General features: G+C 38.3%; 1 protein-coding gene across 4 annotated transcripts; it reads left to right on the top strand.

The window, feature by feature from the left end:
* Nucleotides 1-63: 63 nt before the first annotated feature.
* On the top strand, nt 64-10,003 carry LOC124214538 (serine/threonine-protein phosphatase 4 regulatory subunit 4). 4 transcript variants are annotated; one of them, XM_046616903.1, is made up of 16 exons: nt 64-334; nt 1,113-1,363; nt 1,445-1,518; nt 2,062-2,168; nt 2,338-2,567; nt 2,706-2,828; nt 2,911-3,026; nt 3,347-3,538; nt 3,655-3,813; nt 4,023-4,205; nt 4,323-4,775; nt 5,246-5,420; nt 5,557-5,647; nt 5,801-5,868; nt 5,988-6,042; nt 6,439-10,003. In XM_046616903.1, exons 2-16 carry the CDS (start codon nt 1,210-1,212, stop codon nt 7,922-7,924), a joined length of 3,666 nt encoding a protein of 1,221 aa, XP_046472859.1. In that variant the 5' UTR covers nt 64-334; nt 1,113-1,209; the 3' UTR covers nt 7,925-10,003. The 4 variants fall into 4 exon arrangements, with proteins under 4 accessions (XP_046472859.1, XP_046472851.1, XP_046472879.1 ...); XM_046616895.2 differs by lacking the exon at nt 64-334 and adding an exon at nt 982-1,022; XM_046616923.2 differs by lacking the exon at nt 64-334 and adding an exon at nt 985-1,022 and having other exon boundaries at nt 6,955-10,003.
* The last annotated feature ends 9,980 nt before the right edge of the window (nt 10,004-19,983 follow it).

Here is a 19,983-nt window from a genome sequence, read left to right as displayed (position 1 = left end):
GCATGCGGTGTATCCCCCCCATGCCATCCTCGGCAGACCGTGCGCACACAGTTGTCAGTTGCGTGTTGGTGTTTGCGCGCGGTGTGTACGCTGAGTTGTGTCCTGGTACTTCCGAGTTGCGACGGCTGCGACGCGTGCATTTCAAGTTTTATTAAATTATATTGTGTAAAGTTGGGGGTGATTGATGGGTAGAATAAGTGCGAAGGATGTGGCCAGGGGGAGGTGAAGATACGTGATTGAAAAATTTTACCGATACGAGAGTGTGGGCGGGCAAAAGATAATATAATTGAAAAGAAACATGAAACCGCAATCAATGGTCTGTCCGCTGCTACTCGTACGTATACAACTGAGCAGCCTAACCACGGGCTTCTTGTATCTGTACACTATAAATACACCCGTCCCATGCCTTTTGGCTCCTCGCTCCTTCCCCCGTCGTTAATTATACCTTTCCTCCGCGCAATCTGCTTGCACGCACATCAATTTCTAAATTAATAAACATCGGTGATAAATGAATTGGAACCAGCCGCGCTGGCTGCTTCCATCAGTTCAATCCATCTACGAGCGTATGTATTACGTACAGGTTATCTTCCGTCTCTCATCGAGTACTGTTCGGTGATTCAAACAAGTTTCGAGAGAGACCGACCAATGTTTTGGCCTTTCTTCTTTCTTCCCAAATGACTGAATTGCAGCTAGCCGAGAATTGGCACAATTCGATATGGAAAGACCGCTTTACAGACGCGTTATGCAACTCCTTGAGACCTTGAAATCCTCATCAAGGACTCGGTCCTTTTGTATACTGCAAACTCACACTGACGTGCTCGCAAGGTGTTGCAGAATTACGTCACTGTCATCCCGCGGTTGAATCGATTTTCAGTGCACTGGCAGTTCGTGTTGGTTAACCTTGGAATTGTGCAATATGCATCCTTCCATATTTGTAACACCTGATATCACTTGTTGTGTTACCTCATCCTTCACGTCATCCTCATCTTCTTACCTTTGATGTTCGCAATTTGCACTCTGCTGTGGGTGTATAATTAAATAATCATGTTAATTTGTTTTGCCTTTATAAATACAAACGATGATGATTTGCTCAATCATTAAATTTTTTCCAGGAAAGGTGACGACATACAAAAGTTGAGTGTAATACATACGCTGCCGACGCTCCTGGCTGGAGACGCACAGTTATGCGTGTCACGATTAATTCCCAAGATGCAGCAGACTCTGTCGAATGCTTCCTCAGAATTCCACATGGCTGCCTCGTCGACTTTCAAAACAATTCTCGAACAGAAATTGGTCAATCCTACGACCTTTACTCAAACATTTTTGCAGAGCATTCTAAACTCCCTGGACAGCAGGGATCCGGGTATAACAAACTTATCTCAGTTAACATATAAGATTTTTAAACGAGTTTCTAACAGTGCAAAATTTTTCTCCTCGGTTCCAGTGGTCGCTCATGCGTGGTTGGAAACCTTGTTAGATGTCATCGAATTACTACCTACAGAAGTCATACGGCACGAGGTAGCTGAATAAAATTTAATGGACTAATCACCGATAAGTCCGTGTGTAAACCGAGCTAAAAAATTGAGAATGAATTTCTACAATTTTCAGAGATTTTCGATAAATACCTAACATTTACACTACTGTATTGTTCCGAATATAAATCTAGGTTCTTACTATTGGATATGACATAAGAAATTCGTAGTTGACTTACATGCAAGATTAACTTAACAGATATATTCAAAGACTATTTATTGTGGTAAAGTCTCAGAATTCGTAGTCGACTTACAGTCAGGGTCGATTTATACCTGAAACAATCTGGTGTATTATTGTGAAAGGTGTACACTAGACTTTGGAAAATTGTCAACTCAGTACCAATAGAATGTCTACAAAAGCAATTTAATTTTAACGCAATTTATTAATAACGTCTAGTAGTTTGAGTAATGTAATTTAACTTGCCATGCTAGTAGTCTAATTCCAAATTGAACGTGCATAAATTACATAAATTATATTTATAAACTCTTTTGATAACAGCGTGCTGTATGAAACTTATCATTCCAACAGATCCTTCCTATGGCTATATCGAAAGGACAGTTATCTCAGCCAATTAGCTCTAGAATAACATGCTGCAAATTACTAGGAAAAATTTGTACCCGTTTTGACACACTTTTGTGAGTATATTACATGTTGACCTGATCGATATTGACCACGGTAATCACCTGTTCTCAGACCGTTCTTGTAACAAATATTTCGAAAATCACTCTCAGAATTATTTGTAATGGATAGATCCAGTATTTTAAGAGCTATCAAACAAAACTAAATGGTCTACATCTATTTTAGAATAAAAAAGGAGGTCCTGCCAACGGTGCATTCGCTCTGTCAAGATGTGAACAGTGATGTGCGAGCTTGTATCTGCTTGCAGCTGAGCTTTGTTGCTCAGGGTCTTGGTGTTGAATCTGTAAAGCCTGCGCTACTTCCATCACTAGTTGAACTTGCCAGCGATGAAGAAAGTACTGTGAGGCACGCTTCTGTCCAGACCATTGTACATTTATTACCTCATTTTCAACAAGGTATCAATATTTGTGTTTTGATTAATGGAAAAATGTTGAATATGACTTTATGGCGCAAGTTTAAGTCCCATTGATACTGACCAAAGTTTTTTTTGGATAATAAACCTTTCAAAAAAATATTTCAATTGATAATTACAGAAACAATAAAGGGAATCATAGCACCCCTTATAAAAAAACTATGTGAAAGTGCACTGAAGTCTGACGATAATGTGATCTGTGTAATTGCCCAAGAATTTGGCAGGCTTGCTCTTGGCCTTGAGCGTACGTAATTGATCAATTACTATTAATACTGCTAATTAATTAATGCATTATGTATATTCAATGAATTTTTATTCATTTCCAGGGGCCTTAACAGTCAATGAGAAAACTTGGCTGATAAGATATTTCCAACAACTTTCCCAGCTAGGCATTCCATCTATGAATAAGGATATGAAACAAGAATTTTCATTTGCCAATAAAGTAAGTTCAAAAAATTTGCTCAGTTATGTTTTCGTGTACACTACTGTTTCATAGATAAGATACCTCGATAGTCATTTTATTATGTACCATATCAATATTGGGCAAAAATAAAGTAGTGAGCATTTGAAATTGCAAAGATGCCTACAAAACTAAAACTAACAACTAAGACTATGAGTAACTTATATATATGGTGAAAGAATCTTCCATATAAGTCTATCTTATTTTTATGCCATCGTCTACGAGTCACAAAAGTTGTTCAATTTGTATGGACTATAGTCTCGTTTTAAGAATGTAACTTGTTTTGCATATACTGGTTTTAGGCAGCCAACAGTCCTCAGACCAACGAAAGGTATGTGGAATGCCGCCGTCAGTGTGCATTCAACTTTCCGGCCATATGTCTTTTCACATTAAATACCTTTGAAAAATTGGATATAATATTACCGACATTTACTGATTTGACTTCTGATCCGTATTACATGGTCCGGAGAACAATCGCTTGTGGAATTCATGAGGTAAAAGATTATCACATAAAATGTCATTATCTGGTGGAGAAGCTCATTTAATAATTTGCTTCATATTCCGCACATTCGCAGACGCGTGAAAATATCATGACTCATTCACTTCATAGGTTGGCAAAGTTCTGGGCTCGCAAAATGGATTGATAAAAAATGAGCTTATTAGATTGCTGAAGGATGACTCTGAAGAAGTTTTGCAAGGACTGGTGCCACATTTGGCTCAAACTTTTGATCTTTTGACTCAGAGTCAAACAATTGGGACTGATCAGACGGTAAGTATAAAAAATAGGTATAATCTTGAACTATTCAAATTGATTTGGATTTAAGAATGCCACCACATGCAATACTTTCATGATTAATGAATGAGGGAAAAAAGTCAACTTTGCTCTCAGAGTGATCTTTCAGTACAGCTTTCTAAAGTTCATTTTTGTAGATGCACAAATCTTAAATTCAAAGTCATTTAATTATTGTGTTTTCACAGGATGGAGCTATTTTGGATGTGTGTAGAGCAATTTTAAAATGTGAAGTCGAAATTGCTAATACCTACAACTGGAGACTTTCGGCTTTGATATTAAATCAGCTTGAGATTTTACCACGATGTATTCCAAGTGATTTAATTAATTCCCATTTCACTCCGATGGTGTTCAATAGAGCATTAAATGCGGTAAGTACATATTCCAACGTTTGGACAGTGACAAGACAGAAATATAAGTTTGATAAACAGTGAACACTTTTTTAACCAGTATACCTTAAATCACAGTAATTTACTTTTCGCCCACAGAGACCATTGCCAGTGCGTTTAGCTGCTGGCAGATTACTGCTGATATTTTTGAGATATAATCTAAAACCCATGCAACGAAATGAGCTTCGGAATAGAATTTATACAGAATTTGCACATAGTAGTAATTGCTATACTAGAATGTTGTACATACGGATGATGCAGGAAGCCATGATCATCTTCTCCACAACTTACTTTAAAGAAAATTTCTATACCACACTATTGAGCATCACTGAAGATCCAGTTGCAAATATCAGAATGAAAGTGGTTTCAATGCTACCTCAGCTGAAAGCTATGTTACGAATGTCAAATGACAAAAGATTGTTGGCTATGCTAGAAGGCAACGTGCGGGCGTTGATGAGCCTTGAAAAAGATCGGGACGTTGTATATACATTGACTAATGTCATTCACAAATTAGACAGTATTGACGTTAAACAAGATGGTCAACACGTAAAGGTATTGTGAATTGAAACTACTTCATCTTCTCAATTTTTTATTTTCTGATTAACCCTAAAAATATATCTTTTTTTTTTACCTTCATACTCATGAGTGGGGTTGACAAAGACCCTACGCGTTTCTTGTTCGTAAAACCGTTCGAAAAACAATAATAGGACTCGTAATTACATAGATCTTTTCGTTTAATGAGGAAACGAATGGTGAAGAGCACATTTAATTGCATTGAAGTTTAGTTGTATTAGTGTATGTATCGATTGCACAATGTCCGTTTCTAGCTTAGGAGCACCATTTAAAAGTCAGCTGGGGTTGTTTACGACCCTGTACATGTATTCTAGGATTAATTTAATTCTGTTTATAAATTAACACATTATAAATAAAATTTCCAGGTGATATTGTTGTCCATTTTAAACAGTTTTCAATAGTTGAGAAATGTCTGAAACAGAATTGTGAAAATAGATCACCTGTTTCAGCCTGCAGCAAAATTAACTCGTCAAGAAATCGATGATGCGAGGAAGCTAGAGGAAGAAAAAAAGCTAACAGCAATGACTTCCTCTAAGCCAGTTGCGACAACTGCGACAGTAAATCAACCTACCACAACCCAGCGGAAGCCAAATGCATCCGGTCTTCCTAAACAAATATCCCCAAGTGAGTAGCAGCATTTTTGGTAAAAAAATTTGATGTTTCTTTAACGGTATAACTCTTATACTTTGTATTCCATTACCTAACATGTTCTTCACGATTTTTTTCTCTACAAAATTTCAACAATTTTTATATTTTTCAGCTACTCCAAAGCCAAGTACAGAAGCATCCATTGGGGCAAATAGACAAAGACAAGGAAGTCTGTCATTGGTTGATAACCCATATAAACAGTCGTGAGTAAAATAATACTTCCGAATTTATCAACGGTTAACAATTTTTATACAGTTCATGAAACAGTGTATGAAGTTCTCAATTCTTTTAAAACTAATCCAATCAATATTATCATATTTTCACACTGTAATTATACTTCTGTGTACATTTTACAGTTCCCAGTATTCAAGAATCAAACAGCCTAGTTCATCTGAGCCGCCAAGCAAACAACCATCTCCTAAACGTGAGCATTGAATTCTTATGATATAAAAAATTGATGTCACCGAAATTTGGGCCCAGATTTCTAATGATAATATACATTTTGACCAATCCCTACTTACAAATTTTTTCTAATTATTGCAGGCGATGGAGGCATGGCTCCAATTACCAACAAGAGAATGCCAGACGCAAAAACAAGGTAGGATTTATTTGCTGTCTTAAGTAATGCATCTAAAGACATTTACATATTCACTTATATGGATTCAACGGAATTTCTTAATGACTATACTTTCCAATAGAAAATACATCAAACTATTTAATCAGCGCTCAGTGAAAGAGTTGAGAATATTTTTTTTCTGTGCTGTTTGAGCGACGGTTCACTTATTTTTACAATTTCTAATTACAAAATCGAATAACACACTTTTAGCTAAGTAGCACATTGAAATAAGTCAATTATTCAGGATCGTTTAACGTGATCTTGATTCTTACTTCATCTTCAGAAGAGCTCATTATTAAATTACTTCATAATTTAACAATCTGATAGAACGTGGATAAATGGAAAATGCCTAAATGACAAGTGTCTGTCTGCTTCTAGTACCTCTAGCAACAATCTCACTTCGAGCTGGGCTCGGCTTACCTCTAACAGCATGCTACTAACTCACCCTTGGGAAACTATCAACCACACAAGCTCTAACGCTGGTGTAAGCTCGGTTAATTTTAATTATAACTTTTCCGGTGATAATCATAATACCGATTTTAAAACAGCATGCGGTTGCTCAGAGTCTGCGGAAGATATTTCTCGAAGTAGATACTCGTTAATAAATTCAGGCGAACAGGAACATAAACCAATTATGCGTTGCTGTTCTTGCTTTGACACTAATACGGAGTATTTGAAATTAAACGTACCTCTGCATCACAAGCATCATGGGCACCCCACATCAGAGTTTGCTAAGTCCTTTGTACTAACGCATCTAAAAGAAAATAAAAACGAGTTGCAAGATTTTCTACTAACAAAGGGAAATCACGAGGTGGTTAAAGATAAGGAACCAGATTTTGCCGCTCTACGGGCCCTAACAAATGCAGCTCACTATAATTCTTGTTGGGCTTTTAGCTCAATGCCTGAAATTCCAGTCACTCTCCTTGATGACGAGTTTCTTGTTGATGCGGGGATTCGTATTCCAGCACAGTTATCGTCAAGCCAAAGTACATCAAAAATACCCAACTTACAGGACATTATTTATCGTAACAGAAGAGAGGGAAGTGTCGATAGATCGCATCGTAGCAGTGTTAATTTTGACAAAGGCAAATCTAAAAGGCAATCTGCTGAATATGAAGATTGTGTTAAACCGAAGGTACTAATTAGTGATCCAATGAAAGTAAAACGCAATTTAGACGATTTTGAAGAAGGTTACAGTCTTGGGAAAATGTCAGGCAAATCGGATGAACAAATTTCCAAAGAGGATTTGAAGACCAAAAGATATTCGGGATCATATGCAAAAACTAAATTTGGTTACGAGCCCAACCAGAGCAAATCTAGTGATGAAAAACCAAAAAGAAACTCACTGTACGTGGACAAGGAAAAGTCAAAGCTTTTACAATCTAAAAGCACGATTGATAAGAACAAACGCTATTCCGCTAATTATACCTCTCGATTACCGGATGTTAAAGACGTTAAACATAAATTTAAACGCCACAGCTTAGAAGTAACTGAATGTACTCCTATGCCACGCGCCGATCGCGCCATACGAAGGTATTCGGCACTGGATGTAAATCATAATCAAGGGATAAGTAAAATTCCTTTGAGAAGTAATTTTGTTTCGGGTAGCAGAACCGCACCAGCAACTAGAGCTTCTAGTCCTGTAAGATTATGTACCAAATTATATTTTAACAAATCAAGTGGCAGCGAGGTTCAGACATCTACAAGAAATAAATTTTTAACTAGATTTAGCTCAAGTGACGAGGAAGTTGATAAACTTTGTCATAAATTCAGTACTTGTCAAACAGCTACCAGTAACAGGGCAGAAAGTCCCAGAACAAGGGATAGCAGATTGCCTGTGCGTCTTCAGAAAAAGAAAATCTGAAATATATGTCTGTTATCAATTAGTTTCCATAGAAATTAAAGTATTCTGTTAATTATATTTATTTGTTATATTCTAGTTTTACCATGAGTATTTCGCAAAGTATAATACTTCTAGTGAAAATAATATAATAATACGTGAAATAGTAGTATTTTCGATTACTTCTGGTATCGATCTCTTATTACAGAAACGTGTTTCAAATATGTAATACCAGCTTATCCTGATTTGTAATTTGACTTCTTCATCACGCACACTTTATCTTTGATCTGTATCATCGCATTACAGTAACACTTGAAATCTGTACAACATTTAGAAGTAACATTGCGACAGAAGCATAAAACTTTTACAATGTTTTTGCTTGTCCATTATTGATGGTCATCGATAGATGAGGAACGAGGCTAATGATTATTCAAATGCAATTTTTTAAATTCCAGCCAGTGATTGAAACCTGTGTTTTATAGTCGAAAACAATACTGATATTCAATTTTTAACAATTTATTAATTATTCGTTATCGTAATAGATTGTTTAGGTCGTGATAGTTATAAAATAGGACCTGAGTGTTAAACTTGTTAATACTGATTTTAGTTTATTTAACATGATAAGTTCATTTATCGTATTTATATTTATATTATTCCTATGAACCTCAAGCATTAAAATACCTGCTGTTATATATTATACCGATAAAATCTCACATATTTATTGTACACATATTTTGGAAATATTGACTTCGATTTTTTCAGTTAAGAAAATACGTGTTGCGAAATGCAACAATATTGTACCAGGGTACATAAAACGATTCTCACCGATTCAATACTGTTGTTACAAAAAAGTGCAGAACTGAAATTGTATAACTGTTCTATATTTCTACGTAATTAGTTTTAAAAGAAAACTAGTCATATATGATCTGTTTGAGAGGGATAGATTAATAAATATTACAAACTGTAATTATAAACCATATGTATTTCTGCAGCCCCAAACAACCGGCCGCATCTACCAAGAAGTGATGAAAATTTCTTTATAACAAGACAAGGCTTGTGTACTTACGAATGTAAAGGTTTGATGAGCATAGCTAAAGATCTTTATTGAATCTCGAATGAAAACCTATGATTAGAGCTTTATTTACGCCAAACAACATTACATAAGTTACATAAATCGAAAATTACGAAGCTTCACTTTTGAGTCATTATTGAACGCTGTTTTTTTTAAGGCTGATTCGAATGGATTTGCCATGTGAGGAGAGCAAATCAACCAACATCCACTGAAAATTCAGATCGGTTTTTCAACACTGGTGAATCCATGTAATATTCTCATGGGCTGCTGAATGTAAAATGCAAATAATTCTAAACTATGTATCTTCGTATAGATCGTGTTATTTATTTGAAGCATGTTAACGATATGTATGAAAATAGCGGCTTCTCGAGAAGACGAATGTACCTCGGTGCGGAAATGGCTTTCAGTGCTACAACAATTACTAGGCTTTTAATCGGATTTACGTTCATGATTCGATACTATCAGTTTTATTTTTTATAAAAATATTCAATGGCTGACTTGGTAATTGGCATGTTGAGTTCTTGAACGCCAACGCATCGAGGTATGTCTGATCTGCTCATATTCTTGATAGAATGTCTTACATTGATTAATACAATTACGATGAATGAGAGTTTATCCAATTGAAATGTTTTATATTTGTTTGGTATATCTTGTGATTTTATTACGTCACTGTAATGCTGAAAACTTGGTAAAGTTTTTTCAAGATATTATGCCGTACATGTATATACGGATATTTTTAGTTTGGTTGATTATCAGACGCAGCGGCACATGTATTGAAATAATATGCATACTGATTGTAACTCTACCAAATTTTCAGTGAATATACCAAGTTTAGACCATACAAAATGATTATAGTTTCACCAATCATGCTTAAATAACGCTACTTATTTTTGTATAGATCTACAAGAATGCTATCAACTGTTGTGCCAGTGAAACGAAAAATAGGCATGTGTATATCAATAGAGATATTATATATCATTGAATGAGACGGCGTGTGTTATTTTTGTATCATTAAACCCTGGGCACGAAAATTGAAATTTTTATTGTTTTCTACCGTTTTACCATGTGTGATGAAAAACTAGAAGAACCCTTCTTTCAACCAAACCGTCTGAGCTCAAACGTTTTGAAATATTATCAAAACAACCGTTCGATGAGTGAACGAGTTCTGCGGTTCTCTGCGCCAAGTTTGAATCCTTCCACAGTAGAGACAAAACTTCTTGCTATAGTTTGATGTCGCAAAATTTATCAATGAAGCGCGTAAATTAATGAAAAAATACGTTTAAAACCTCGTGGCAGCATCGGCGGCGAAGCTACGTAGGAAATTTCGCGTTTTTGGGCTGTAACTTTTGACCCGCTACTCACAGCGCCTTTAAACAATGCGCAATTGTGCCTCTTGCAAAAGTACGTCGACATAGGGTATCAACGGATTAATTTTATCACTTTTGAGAATCGGCAAATTTTCGACTGAAAAAATCCAAAGGGGTTAGCTGTCGTTTTTCGACGATTACGGAGCCAAAAATTTTAGGTCTCGGAATCGATTGAAATGACCCTTTCTAGACTAATTGCACCCCAAGAAAACCGGAAAAGACACCTGGAACCTCGTGGATAAAGTAACCGAAGGAAGACGAGCAGATTTTCATTTATTTATTTATTCCAATTCAAGTTACATTAAAAAGTATTGTAACAGTATGATACATATTGTAACCTGTACAGGTGCATTGTAGCTACATGCAGACGTACGCAATAATTAGCAACTAAAGTAATTATTATCGCATACAACATTCTTCAGATTCTATTTGGGGTGATGTTGATTGCACTCCTATTTCTTTACATAATTGTCAGATTGCTTACGTAATATTCAATCATTACTTTCCATTTCTATGTGTCTTTAATATTAATTTGGCCACTTCTTAAGGTACTATACTCTGACACCGGAACAATTGTACTAGAATAATGACATGTTGAATGATATGATAGTAGAACATTGTAGCTCTGAGTTTTTTATTTTTCTTCCCCACCTCCTCGAAAACCCGAAGTGAACTTCATAATTTCCGTCCGTGTAACTCTGGAACCGCTGCTCGAATCGATTCCAAACTAAGCGCAATCGATTCCTTTCGCAAAATTACGTCCATATATGGATTGAATGAATTCACTCTCGATTATTTCCACGAATCTTCTGATGGTTAAAAACTTAATAGGCTGAGTGTCGGTTTCCAGTTCTTTTATTCACCCACTCGTAATTTTATGCATTTTAAACAGATCCTGGTTTATGACGTAGACCTTTCGAGACACAAATCACTACAATAATCGGCGGTAATATGAAAGTAAAAGATTTGTTCATTTCGAAATGGGATTCTATTCGACACGCGCTCGATGTATTCCATAGCATTATTATTCATAATTATTCGAACAACTTTTCATTTACTCTCTCGATCTTGAATTTTCGTACGCGTAGAATCGAAACGCTGTTTTAGCTAGTCGCAAGTGAAGTATCTACGTTGGGTAGAGAAGCAGAATTGTTTTTCGAAAAGAGTTCGTATGGCAAAAAATTAAGAAGTAACTGTAATACATCACGGATGCGCTATTTTTGATCTATGATTTAGAGTCCTAGAAAGAGGATCGTCGGCGATTTTTTTTTTTTTCATAGCGAGACATAGAACGAAGCTTCTCGAAACTTCAAGTGTATTTCAACACACATTTGAAAGGTACGAGCAAAAATTTTTATCATCCAACTGTCGCAGAATGGCAGCGTTATTAGCTGACCCGTTAACTAAAGAATGCATCTTTAGTTAACGGCTGACCATCGAAGGGCCTAGCCGCTTGAGTCTGGAATCGGCAGGGAAGATGAAGTGCGTATTTCTTGTCTGAAAGGTAAAGACTAAAATCATTATGCACCATATCATATCATCATACATCATACATCATACATAGTATTGAAGTTCGAAACCAATTTTTTTTCTCTTGATGTCTTCGACCTATAGTAATCGAAAATCAGCTAGCGGAATTCCTCAGTCTGGAAACAACCGCGCAGTAGAGCGGACGCATGAAAATCGCGCTCCGCAAATTTCGAATACCGGGTTCTCTACCTCCTGATTCCTGTGCTCCGGGTCCGCTTCCTGGTCCCACTCGAGTTCCAGGACAAGCGCTCCATGGTTTCTTCGCTCAAGGTACGCTACCTGGTGAAATTCGACTTCCAGGACAAGCGCCCCGTGGTTCCTGCGCTGCAGGTACTTGACCTGGTGACTTCTGACCTTCAGGACTAATTTTCCGTAGTTCTGGCTGTCCAGGTCCTCCACCTGGTGGATTTTGACATCCAGGAAAAGCGCTCCGTAGTTCTGGCTGTCCAGGTCCGTGACCTGATGACTTTTGACCGTCCGGACTGATTTTCAAGTTTACAAATTTGATTATTGAAAACGTCATGTTTTGTACTATCAAAGCAATATGCATGCTTCAGATAACATTTTAAATCGGAAAACAATCGAACGACCAGGATCAACAATTATATTTTATCTAAAATTTTTGAAACTTTACACGTTCACAATAAATTATTTCAATTCATTTTTCGCGCAAGCACAAATTCAGTAGCTATAAATGGGCTAATAAAATTTATTACATTATTAATTATTTAATTAATTACATTAATCCTTACATAATATTTTTGATGTGATCTTATACTGATATATTTATTACTAGGGCAGAGCGGGGTCTGTTGAGCCGCGGGGTCTAGTGCTCCACCTATAGTATTATGCACACGGTGTGTGATATCTACGGGTGGGTGGTATAAGACGAAGCAGGGGGTTGAGGGACCCGCGCCACTGTTGCATTAGTCGCCGGCCGGCATTTGTTTTGGGTAGGAGCACGTGATGTTGGAAGTTTAGAGCTAAAAGTAAAAAAACGTCGTGCCACTGAAATTTGGTTGAAAAACTACGAATATTATCATACGGTCATCAAGTAAGTATATTGTGATTTTAACATGATTACTGTTAATGTTTTAAGTTTCATAAATAAATTATTTTCAATAAATTTTTAGTTATTTAACATATTAAATGAAATTCGGAGAAGGGGTCATTTGAGACACAACAATCGGGGTCGAATGAGCCATGTTTAGTCATGTTCAAATGACTTCTAATATTTAGTCACCTTAAGAAAAATAATGAAAAGGTTAATAAGAAGACGAAAAAAAATGTAAAGAGAACAAAACTTCCATCAGACACCAAAGAGGATAATTATTTTTGTCTAGTGTGCGCTGAGTCCTATTCAATCAGTCTCCCACGAGAAGAGTGGGTACAATGACCCAGTTGCTGAGATTGGGCTCATGATAAGTGCACTTCTGGTGTCAGTGCATTTCATGTTTGCATGAACTGTGACAGTAACTAGACTATTGAAGTGTTTTTTTTTTAAATACGAAATTTATGTAAGTTTGTTTATGTTTCTATGTTTCATATATTTTAATGTGTCAAGTTAGTATAACCCAATGGCTCTAGTGACCCCATTGGGTGGTTCAAAAGACCCCGCCTGTGGGGTCTTATGAGCCATATGACTGTTTTCATTATAAGGTAAATTTAGTATAGTAAACAACGAATTTGTTAAAGTTTTTTGATCTGAATATGTAGTCCAATAAATAAACGGCTGATTTAAAATTGACTCTGTAGTTATTATTTCTTTGAATGCACCTTACACTGATTTGAACAAAATGCGGATCACGTGACCTCGCTCTGCCCTACTTCGGGTATAACCCGAGGTGGTTGGCGGTGGTCGTTGGAGGTGGTTGGTCGTCGTTGGAGGTGATCGAAAGTGGACGAGGAGAAGGACGAGGAAGACGAGGCAAACGAGCGAAAAAGCGCCTGCTAAAAAATGTCGGAACCACTGGTTCTCGTTTTTTGGCTGTAACTGTTAAAGCGTTGGTCGCAGCGTATTGGGACTGGGCCCAATCGATTTCTCTCGCAAAATTACATCGATACGGTGCGCCTAAGAATTGATTCCAGCACTTTTCAAAATCGCGAAAATTTTCGCCAAAAATACAAAGGGGTTAGCCTTACTTTTTTTTGGGCAAAAAACTTTTGGTCTCAGATTCGATTTAAATGACCCTTATTTGACCAATTGGACCCTCGGGAACTCAGAAACCGCAGCGAAAAGCGCGTAGGATCAACAGGAGAGAAATGGCGAGCGAAAAAGCACCTGCTGAAAAATGTCGAAAACACAGGTTCTGGTTTTTTGGCTGTAACTTTTAAAACGTTGATCGCAGCGTATTGGAACTGGGCCCAATCGATTTCTCTCGAAAAATTACATCGATATAGTGCGCCAAAGAATTGATTCCAGCACTTTTCAAAATCGCGAAAATTTTCGCCAAAAATACAAAGGGGTTAGCCTTACTTTTTTTTTGGGCGGAAAACTTTTGGTCTCAGACTCGATTTAAATGACCCTTATCTGACCAATTGGACCCTCGGGAACTCAGAAAACGCAGCGAAAAAAGCGTAGGATCAACAGGAGAAAAATGGCGAGCGAAAAAGCACCTGCTGAAAAATGTCGGAAACACAGGTTCTCGTTTTTTGGCTGTAACTTTTGATGCGTTGATCGCAGCGTTTCGAGACTGCGCCCGATCGATTTCTCTCGCAAAATTACGTCGATATAGTACGCCAAAGAATTGATTCCAGCACTTTTCAAAATCGCGAATATTTTCGCCAAAAACACAAAGGGGTTAGCCTTACTTTTTTTTTGGGCAAAAAACTTTTGGTCTCAGATTCGATTGAAATGACCCTTATCTGACCAATTGGACCCTCAGGAACTCAGAAAACGCAGCAACAAGCGCGTAGGATCAACAGGAGAGAAATGGCGAGCGAGAAAGCACCTGCTGAAAAATGTCGAAAACACAGGTTCTCGTTTTTTGGCTGTAACTTTTGATGCGTTGATCGCAGCGTATTGGGACTGGGCCCAATCGATTTCTCTCGCAAAATTACGTCGATATAGTACGCCAAAGAATTGATTCCAGCACTTTTCAAAATCGCGAAAATTTTCGCCAAAAATACAAAGGGGTTAGCCTTACTTTTTTTTTGGGCAAAAAACTTTTGGTCTCAGATTCGATTTAAATGACCCTTATCTGACCAATTGGACCCTCAGGAACTCAGAAAACGCAGCGAAAAGCGCGTAGGATCAACAGGAGAGAAACGGCGAGCGAAAAAGCACCTGCTGAAAAATGTCGAAAACACAGGTTCTCGTTTTTTGGCTGTAACTTTAGATGCGTTGATCGCAGCGTATTGGGACTGGGCCCAATCGATTTCTCTCGCAAAATTACATCGATATAGTGCGCCAAAGAATTGATTCCAGCACTTTTCAAAATCGCGAATATTTTCGCCAAAAACACAAAGGGGTTAGCCTTACTTTTTTTTTGGGCAAAAAACTTTTGGTCTCAGATTCGATTGAAATGACCCTTATCTGACCAATTGGACCCTCAGGAACTCAGAAAACGCAGCAACAAGCGCGTAGGATCAACAGGAGAGAAATGGCGAGCGAGAAAGCACCTGCTGAAAAATGTCGAAAACACAGGTTCTCGTTTTTTGGCTGTAACTTTTGATACGTTGATCGCAGCGTATTGGGACTGGGCCCAATCGATTTCTCTCGCAAAATTACGTCGATATAGTACGCCAAAGAATTGATTCCAGCACTTTTCAAAATCGCGAAAATTTTCGCCAAAAATACAAAGGGGTTAGCCTTACTTTTTTTTTGGGCAAAAAACTTTTGGTCTCAGATTCGATTTAAATGACCGTTATCTGACCAATTGGACCCTCAGGAACTCAGAAAACGCAGCGAAAAGCGCGTAGGATCAACAGGAGAGAAACGGCGAGCGAAAAAGCACCTGCTGAAAAATGTCGAAAACACAGGTTCTCGTTTTTTGGCTGTAACTTTTGATGCGTTGATCGCAGCGTTTCGTGACTACGCCCAATCGATTTCTTTCGCAAAATTACATCGATATAGTGCGCCGAAGAATTGATTCCAGCACTTTTCAAAATCGCGAAAATTTTCGCCAAAAATACAAAGGGGTTAACCTTACTTTTTTTTTATGCAAAAAACTTTTGGTCTCAGATTCGATTTAAATGACCCTTATCTGACCAATTGGACCCTCAGGAACTCAGAAAACGCAGCGAAAAGCGCGTAGGATCAACAGGAGAGAAATGGCGAGCGAAAAAGCACCTGCTGAAAAATGTCGAAAACACAGGTTCTCGTTTTCTGGCTGTAACTTTTGATGCGTTGATCGCAGCGTATTGGGACTGGGCCCAATCGATTTCTCTCGCAAAATTACGTCGATATAGTACGCCAAAGAATTGATTCCAGCACTTTTCAAAATCGCGAAAATTTTCGCCAAAAATACAAAGGGGTTAGCCTTACTTTTTTTTTGGGCAAAAAACTTTTGGTCTCAGATTCGATTTAAATGACCCTTATCTGACCAATTGGACCCTCAGGAACTCAGAAAACGCAGCGAAAAGCGCGTAGGATCAACAGGAGAGAAACGGCGAGCGAAAAAGCACCTGCTGAAAAATGTCGAAAACACAGGTTCTCGTTTTTTGGCTGTAACTTTAGATGCGTTGATCGCAGCGTATTGGGACTGGGCCCAATCGATTTCTCTCGCAAAATTACATCGATATAGTGCGCCAAAGAATTGATTCCAGCACTTTTCAAAATCGCGAAAATTTTCGCCAAAAACACAAAGGGGTTAGCCTTACTTTTTTTTTGGGCAGAAAACTTTTGGTCTCAGATTCGATTTAAATGACCCTTATCTGACCAATTGAACCCTCAGGAACTCAGAAAACGCAGCGAAAAGAGCGTAGGATCAACAGGAGAAAAATGGCGAGCGAAAAAGCACCTGCCGAAAAATGTCGAAAACACAGGTTCTCGTTTTTTGGCTGTAACTTTTGATGCGTTGATCGCAGCGTATTGGGACTGGGCCCAATCGATTTCTCTCGCAAAATTACATCGATATAGTGCGCCAAAGAATTGATTCCAGCACTTTTCAAAATCGCGAAAATTTTCGCCAAAAATACAAAGGGGTTAGCCTTACTTTTTTTTTGGGCAAAAAACTTTTGGTCTCAGATTCGATTTAAATGACCCTTATCTGACCAATTGGACCCTCAGGAACTCAGAAAACGCAGCGAAAAGCGCGTAGGATCAACAGGAGAGAAACGGCGAGCGAAAAAGCACCTGCTGAAAAATGTCGAAAACACAGGTTCTCGTTTTTTGGCTGTAACTTTAGATGCGTTGATCGCAGCGTATTGGGACTGGGCCCAATCGATTTCTCTCGCAAAATTACATCGATATAGTGCGCCAAAGAATTGATTCCAGCACTTTTCAAAATCGCGAATATTTTCGCCAAAAACACAAAGGGGTTAGCCTTACTTTTTTTTTGGGCAAAAAACTTTTGGTCTCAGATTCGATTGAAATGACCCTTATCTGACCAATTGGACCCTCAGGAACTCAGAAAACGCAGCAACAAGCGCGTAGGATCAACAGGAGAGAAATGGCGAGCGAGAAAGCACCTGCTGAAAAATGTCGAAAACACAGGTTCTCGTTTTTTGGCTGTAACTTTTGATACGTTGATCGCAGCGTATTGGGACTGGGCCCAATCGATTTCTCTCGCAAAATTACGTCGATATAGTACGCCAAAGAATTGATTCCAGCACTTTTCAAAATCGCGAAAATTTTCGCCAAAAATACAAAGGGGTTAGCCTTACTTTTTTTTTGGGCAAAAAACTTTTGGTCTCAGATTCGATTTAAATGACCGTTATCTGACCAATTGGACCCTCAGGAACTCAGAAAACGCAGCGAAAAGCGCGTAGGATCAACAGGAGAGAAACGGCGAGCGAAAAAGCACCTGCTGAAAAATGTCGAAAACACAGGTTCTCGTTTTTTGGCTGTAACTTTTGATGCGTTGATCGCAGCGTTTCGTGACTACGCCCAATCGATTTCTTTCGCAAAATTACATCGATATAGTGCGCCAAAGAATTGATTCCAGCACTTTTCAAAATCGCGAAAATTTTCGCCAAAAATACAAAGGGGTTAACCTTACTTTTTTTTTATGCAAAAGACTTTTGGTCTCAGATTCGATTTAAATGACCCTTATCTGACCAATTGGACCCTCAGGAACTCAGAAAACGCAGCGAAAAGCGCGTAGGATCAACAGGAGAGAAATGGCGAGCGAAAAAGCACCTGCTGAAAAATGTCGAAAACACAGGTTCTCGTTTTCTGGCTGTAACTTTTGATGCGTTGATCGCAGCGTATTGGGACTGGGCCCAATCGATTTCTCTCGCAAAATTACGTCGATATAGTACGCCAAAGAATTGATTCCAGCACTTTTCAAAATCGCGAAAATTTTCGCCAAAAATACAAAGGGGTTAGCCTTACTTTTTTTTTGGGCAAAAAACTTTTGGTCTCAGATTCGATTTAAATGACCCTTATCTGACCAATTGGACCCTCAGGAACTCAGAAAACGCAGCGAAAAGCGCGTAGGATCAACAGGAGAGAAACGGCGAGCGAAAAAGCACCTGCTGAAAAATGTCGAAAACACAGGTTCTCGTTTTTTGGCTGTAACTTTAGATGCGTTGATCGCAGCGTATTGGGACTGGGCCCAATCGATTTCTCTCGCAAAATTACATCGATATAGTGCGCCAAAGAATTGATTCCAGCACTTTTCAAAATCGCGAAAATTTTCGCCAAAAACACAAAGGGGTTAGCCTTACTTTTTTTTTGGGCAGAAAACTTTTGGTCTCAGATTCGATTTAAATGACCCTTATCTGACCAATTGAACCCTCAGGAACTCAGAAAACGCAGCGAAAAGAGCGTAGGATCAACAGGAGAAAAATGGCGAGCGAAAAAGCACCTGCCGAAAAATGTCGAAAACACAGGTTCTCGTTTTTTGGCTGTAACTTTTGATGCGTTGATCGCAGCGTATTGGGACTGGGCCCAATCGATTTCTCTCGCAAAATTACATCGATATAGTGCGCCAAAGAATTGATTCCAGCACTTTTCAAAATCGCGAAAATTTTCGCCAAAAACACAAAGGGGTTAGCCTTACTTTTTTTTTGGGCAAAAAACTTTTGGTCTCAGATTCGATTGAAATGACCCTTATCTGACCAATTGGACCCTCAGGAACTCAGAAAACGCAGCGAAAAGCGCGTAGGATCAACAGGAGAGAAATGGCGAGCGAAAAAGCACCTGCTGAAAAATGTCGAAAACACAGGTTCTCGTTTTTTGGCTGTAACTTTTGATGCGTTGATCGCAGCGTATTGGGACTGGGCCCAATCGATTTCTCTCGCAAAATTACATCGATATAGTGCGCCAAAGAATTGATTCCAGCACTTTTCAAAATCGCGAAAATTTTCGCCAAAAATACAAAGGGGTTAGCCTTACTTTTTTTTTGGGCAAAAAACTTTTGGTCTCAGATTCGATTTAAATGACCCTTATCTGACCAATTGGACCCTCAGGAACTCAGAAAACGCAGCGAAAAGCGCGTAGGATCAACAGGAGAGAAACGGCGAGCGAAAAAGCACCTGCTGAAAAATGTCGAAAACACAGGTTCTCGTTTTTTGGCTGTAACTTTAGATGCGTTGATCGCAGCGTATTGGGACTGGGCCCAATCGATTTCTCTCGCAAAATTACATCGATATAGTGCGCCAAAGAATTGATTCCAGCACTTTTCAAAATCGCGAAAATTTTCGCCAAAAACACAAAGGGGTTAGCCTTACTTTTTTTTTGGGCAGAAAACTTTTGGTCTCAGATTCGATTTAAATGACCCTTATCTGACCAATTGAACCCTCAGGAACTCAGAAAACGCAGCGAAAAGAGCGTAGGATCAACAGGAGAAAAATGGCGAGCGAAAAAGCACCTGCCGAAAAATGTCGAAAACACAGGTTCTCGTTTTTTGGCTGTAACTTTTGATGCGTTGATCGCAGCGTATTGGGACTGGGCCCAATCGATTTCTCTCGCAAAATTACATCGATATAGTGCGCCAAAGAATTGATTC

This window comes from Neodiprion pinetum, chromosome 1, assembly GCF_021155775.2.
Source record: "Neodiprion pinetum isolate iyNeoPine1 chromosome 1, iyNeoPine1.2, whole genome shotgun sequence".
Lineage (NCBI taxonomy): Eukaryota > Metazoa > Arthropoda > Insecta > Hymenoptera > Diprionidae > Neodiprion > Neodiprion pinetum.
The sequence above is the reverse complement of the archived record's forward strand: the minus strand, read 5'-3'. Positions and strand labels throughout refer to the sequence as shown.

Bases quoted from the DNA above. Each gene is read 5' to 3' on its own strand.
- LOC124214538 (XM_046616895.2), top strand. From the start codon at position 1,000: ATGTTCGCAATTTGCACTCTGCT. The intron at 2,568-2,705 runs GTATCAATATTT...TGATAATTACAG, and splicing joins ATTACCTCATTTTCAACAAG to AAACAATAAAGGGAATCATA. The intron at 5,869-5,987 runs GTGAGCATTGAA...TAATTATTGCAG, and splicing joins CAAACAACCATCTCCTAAAC to GCGATGGAGGCATGGCTCCA.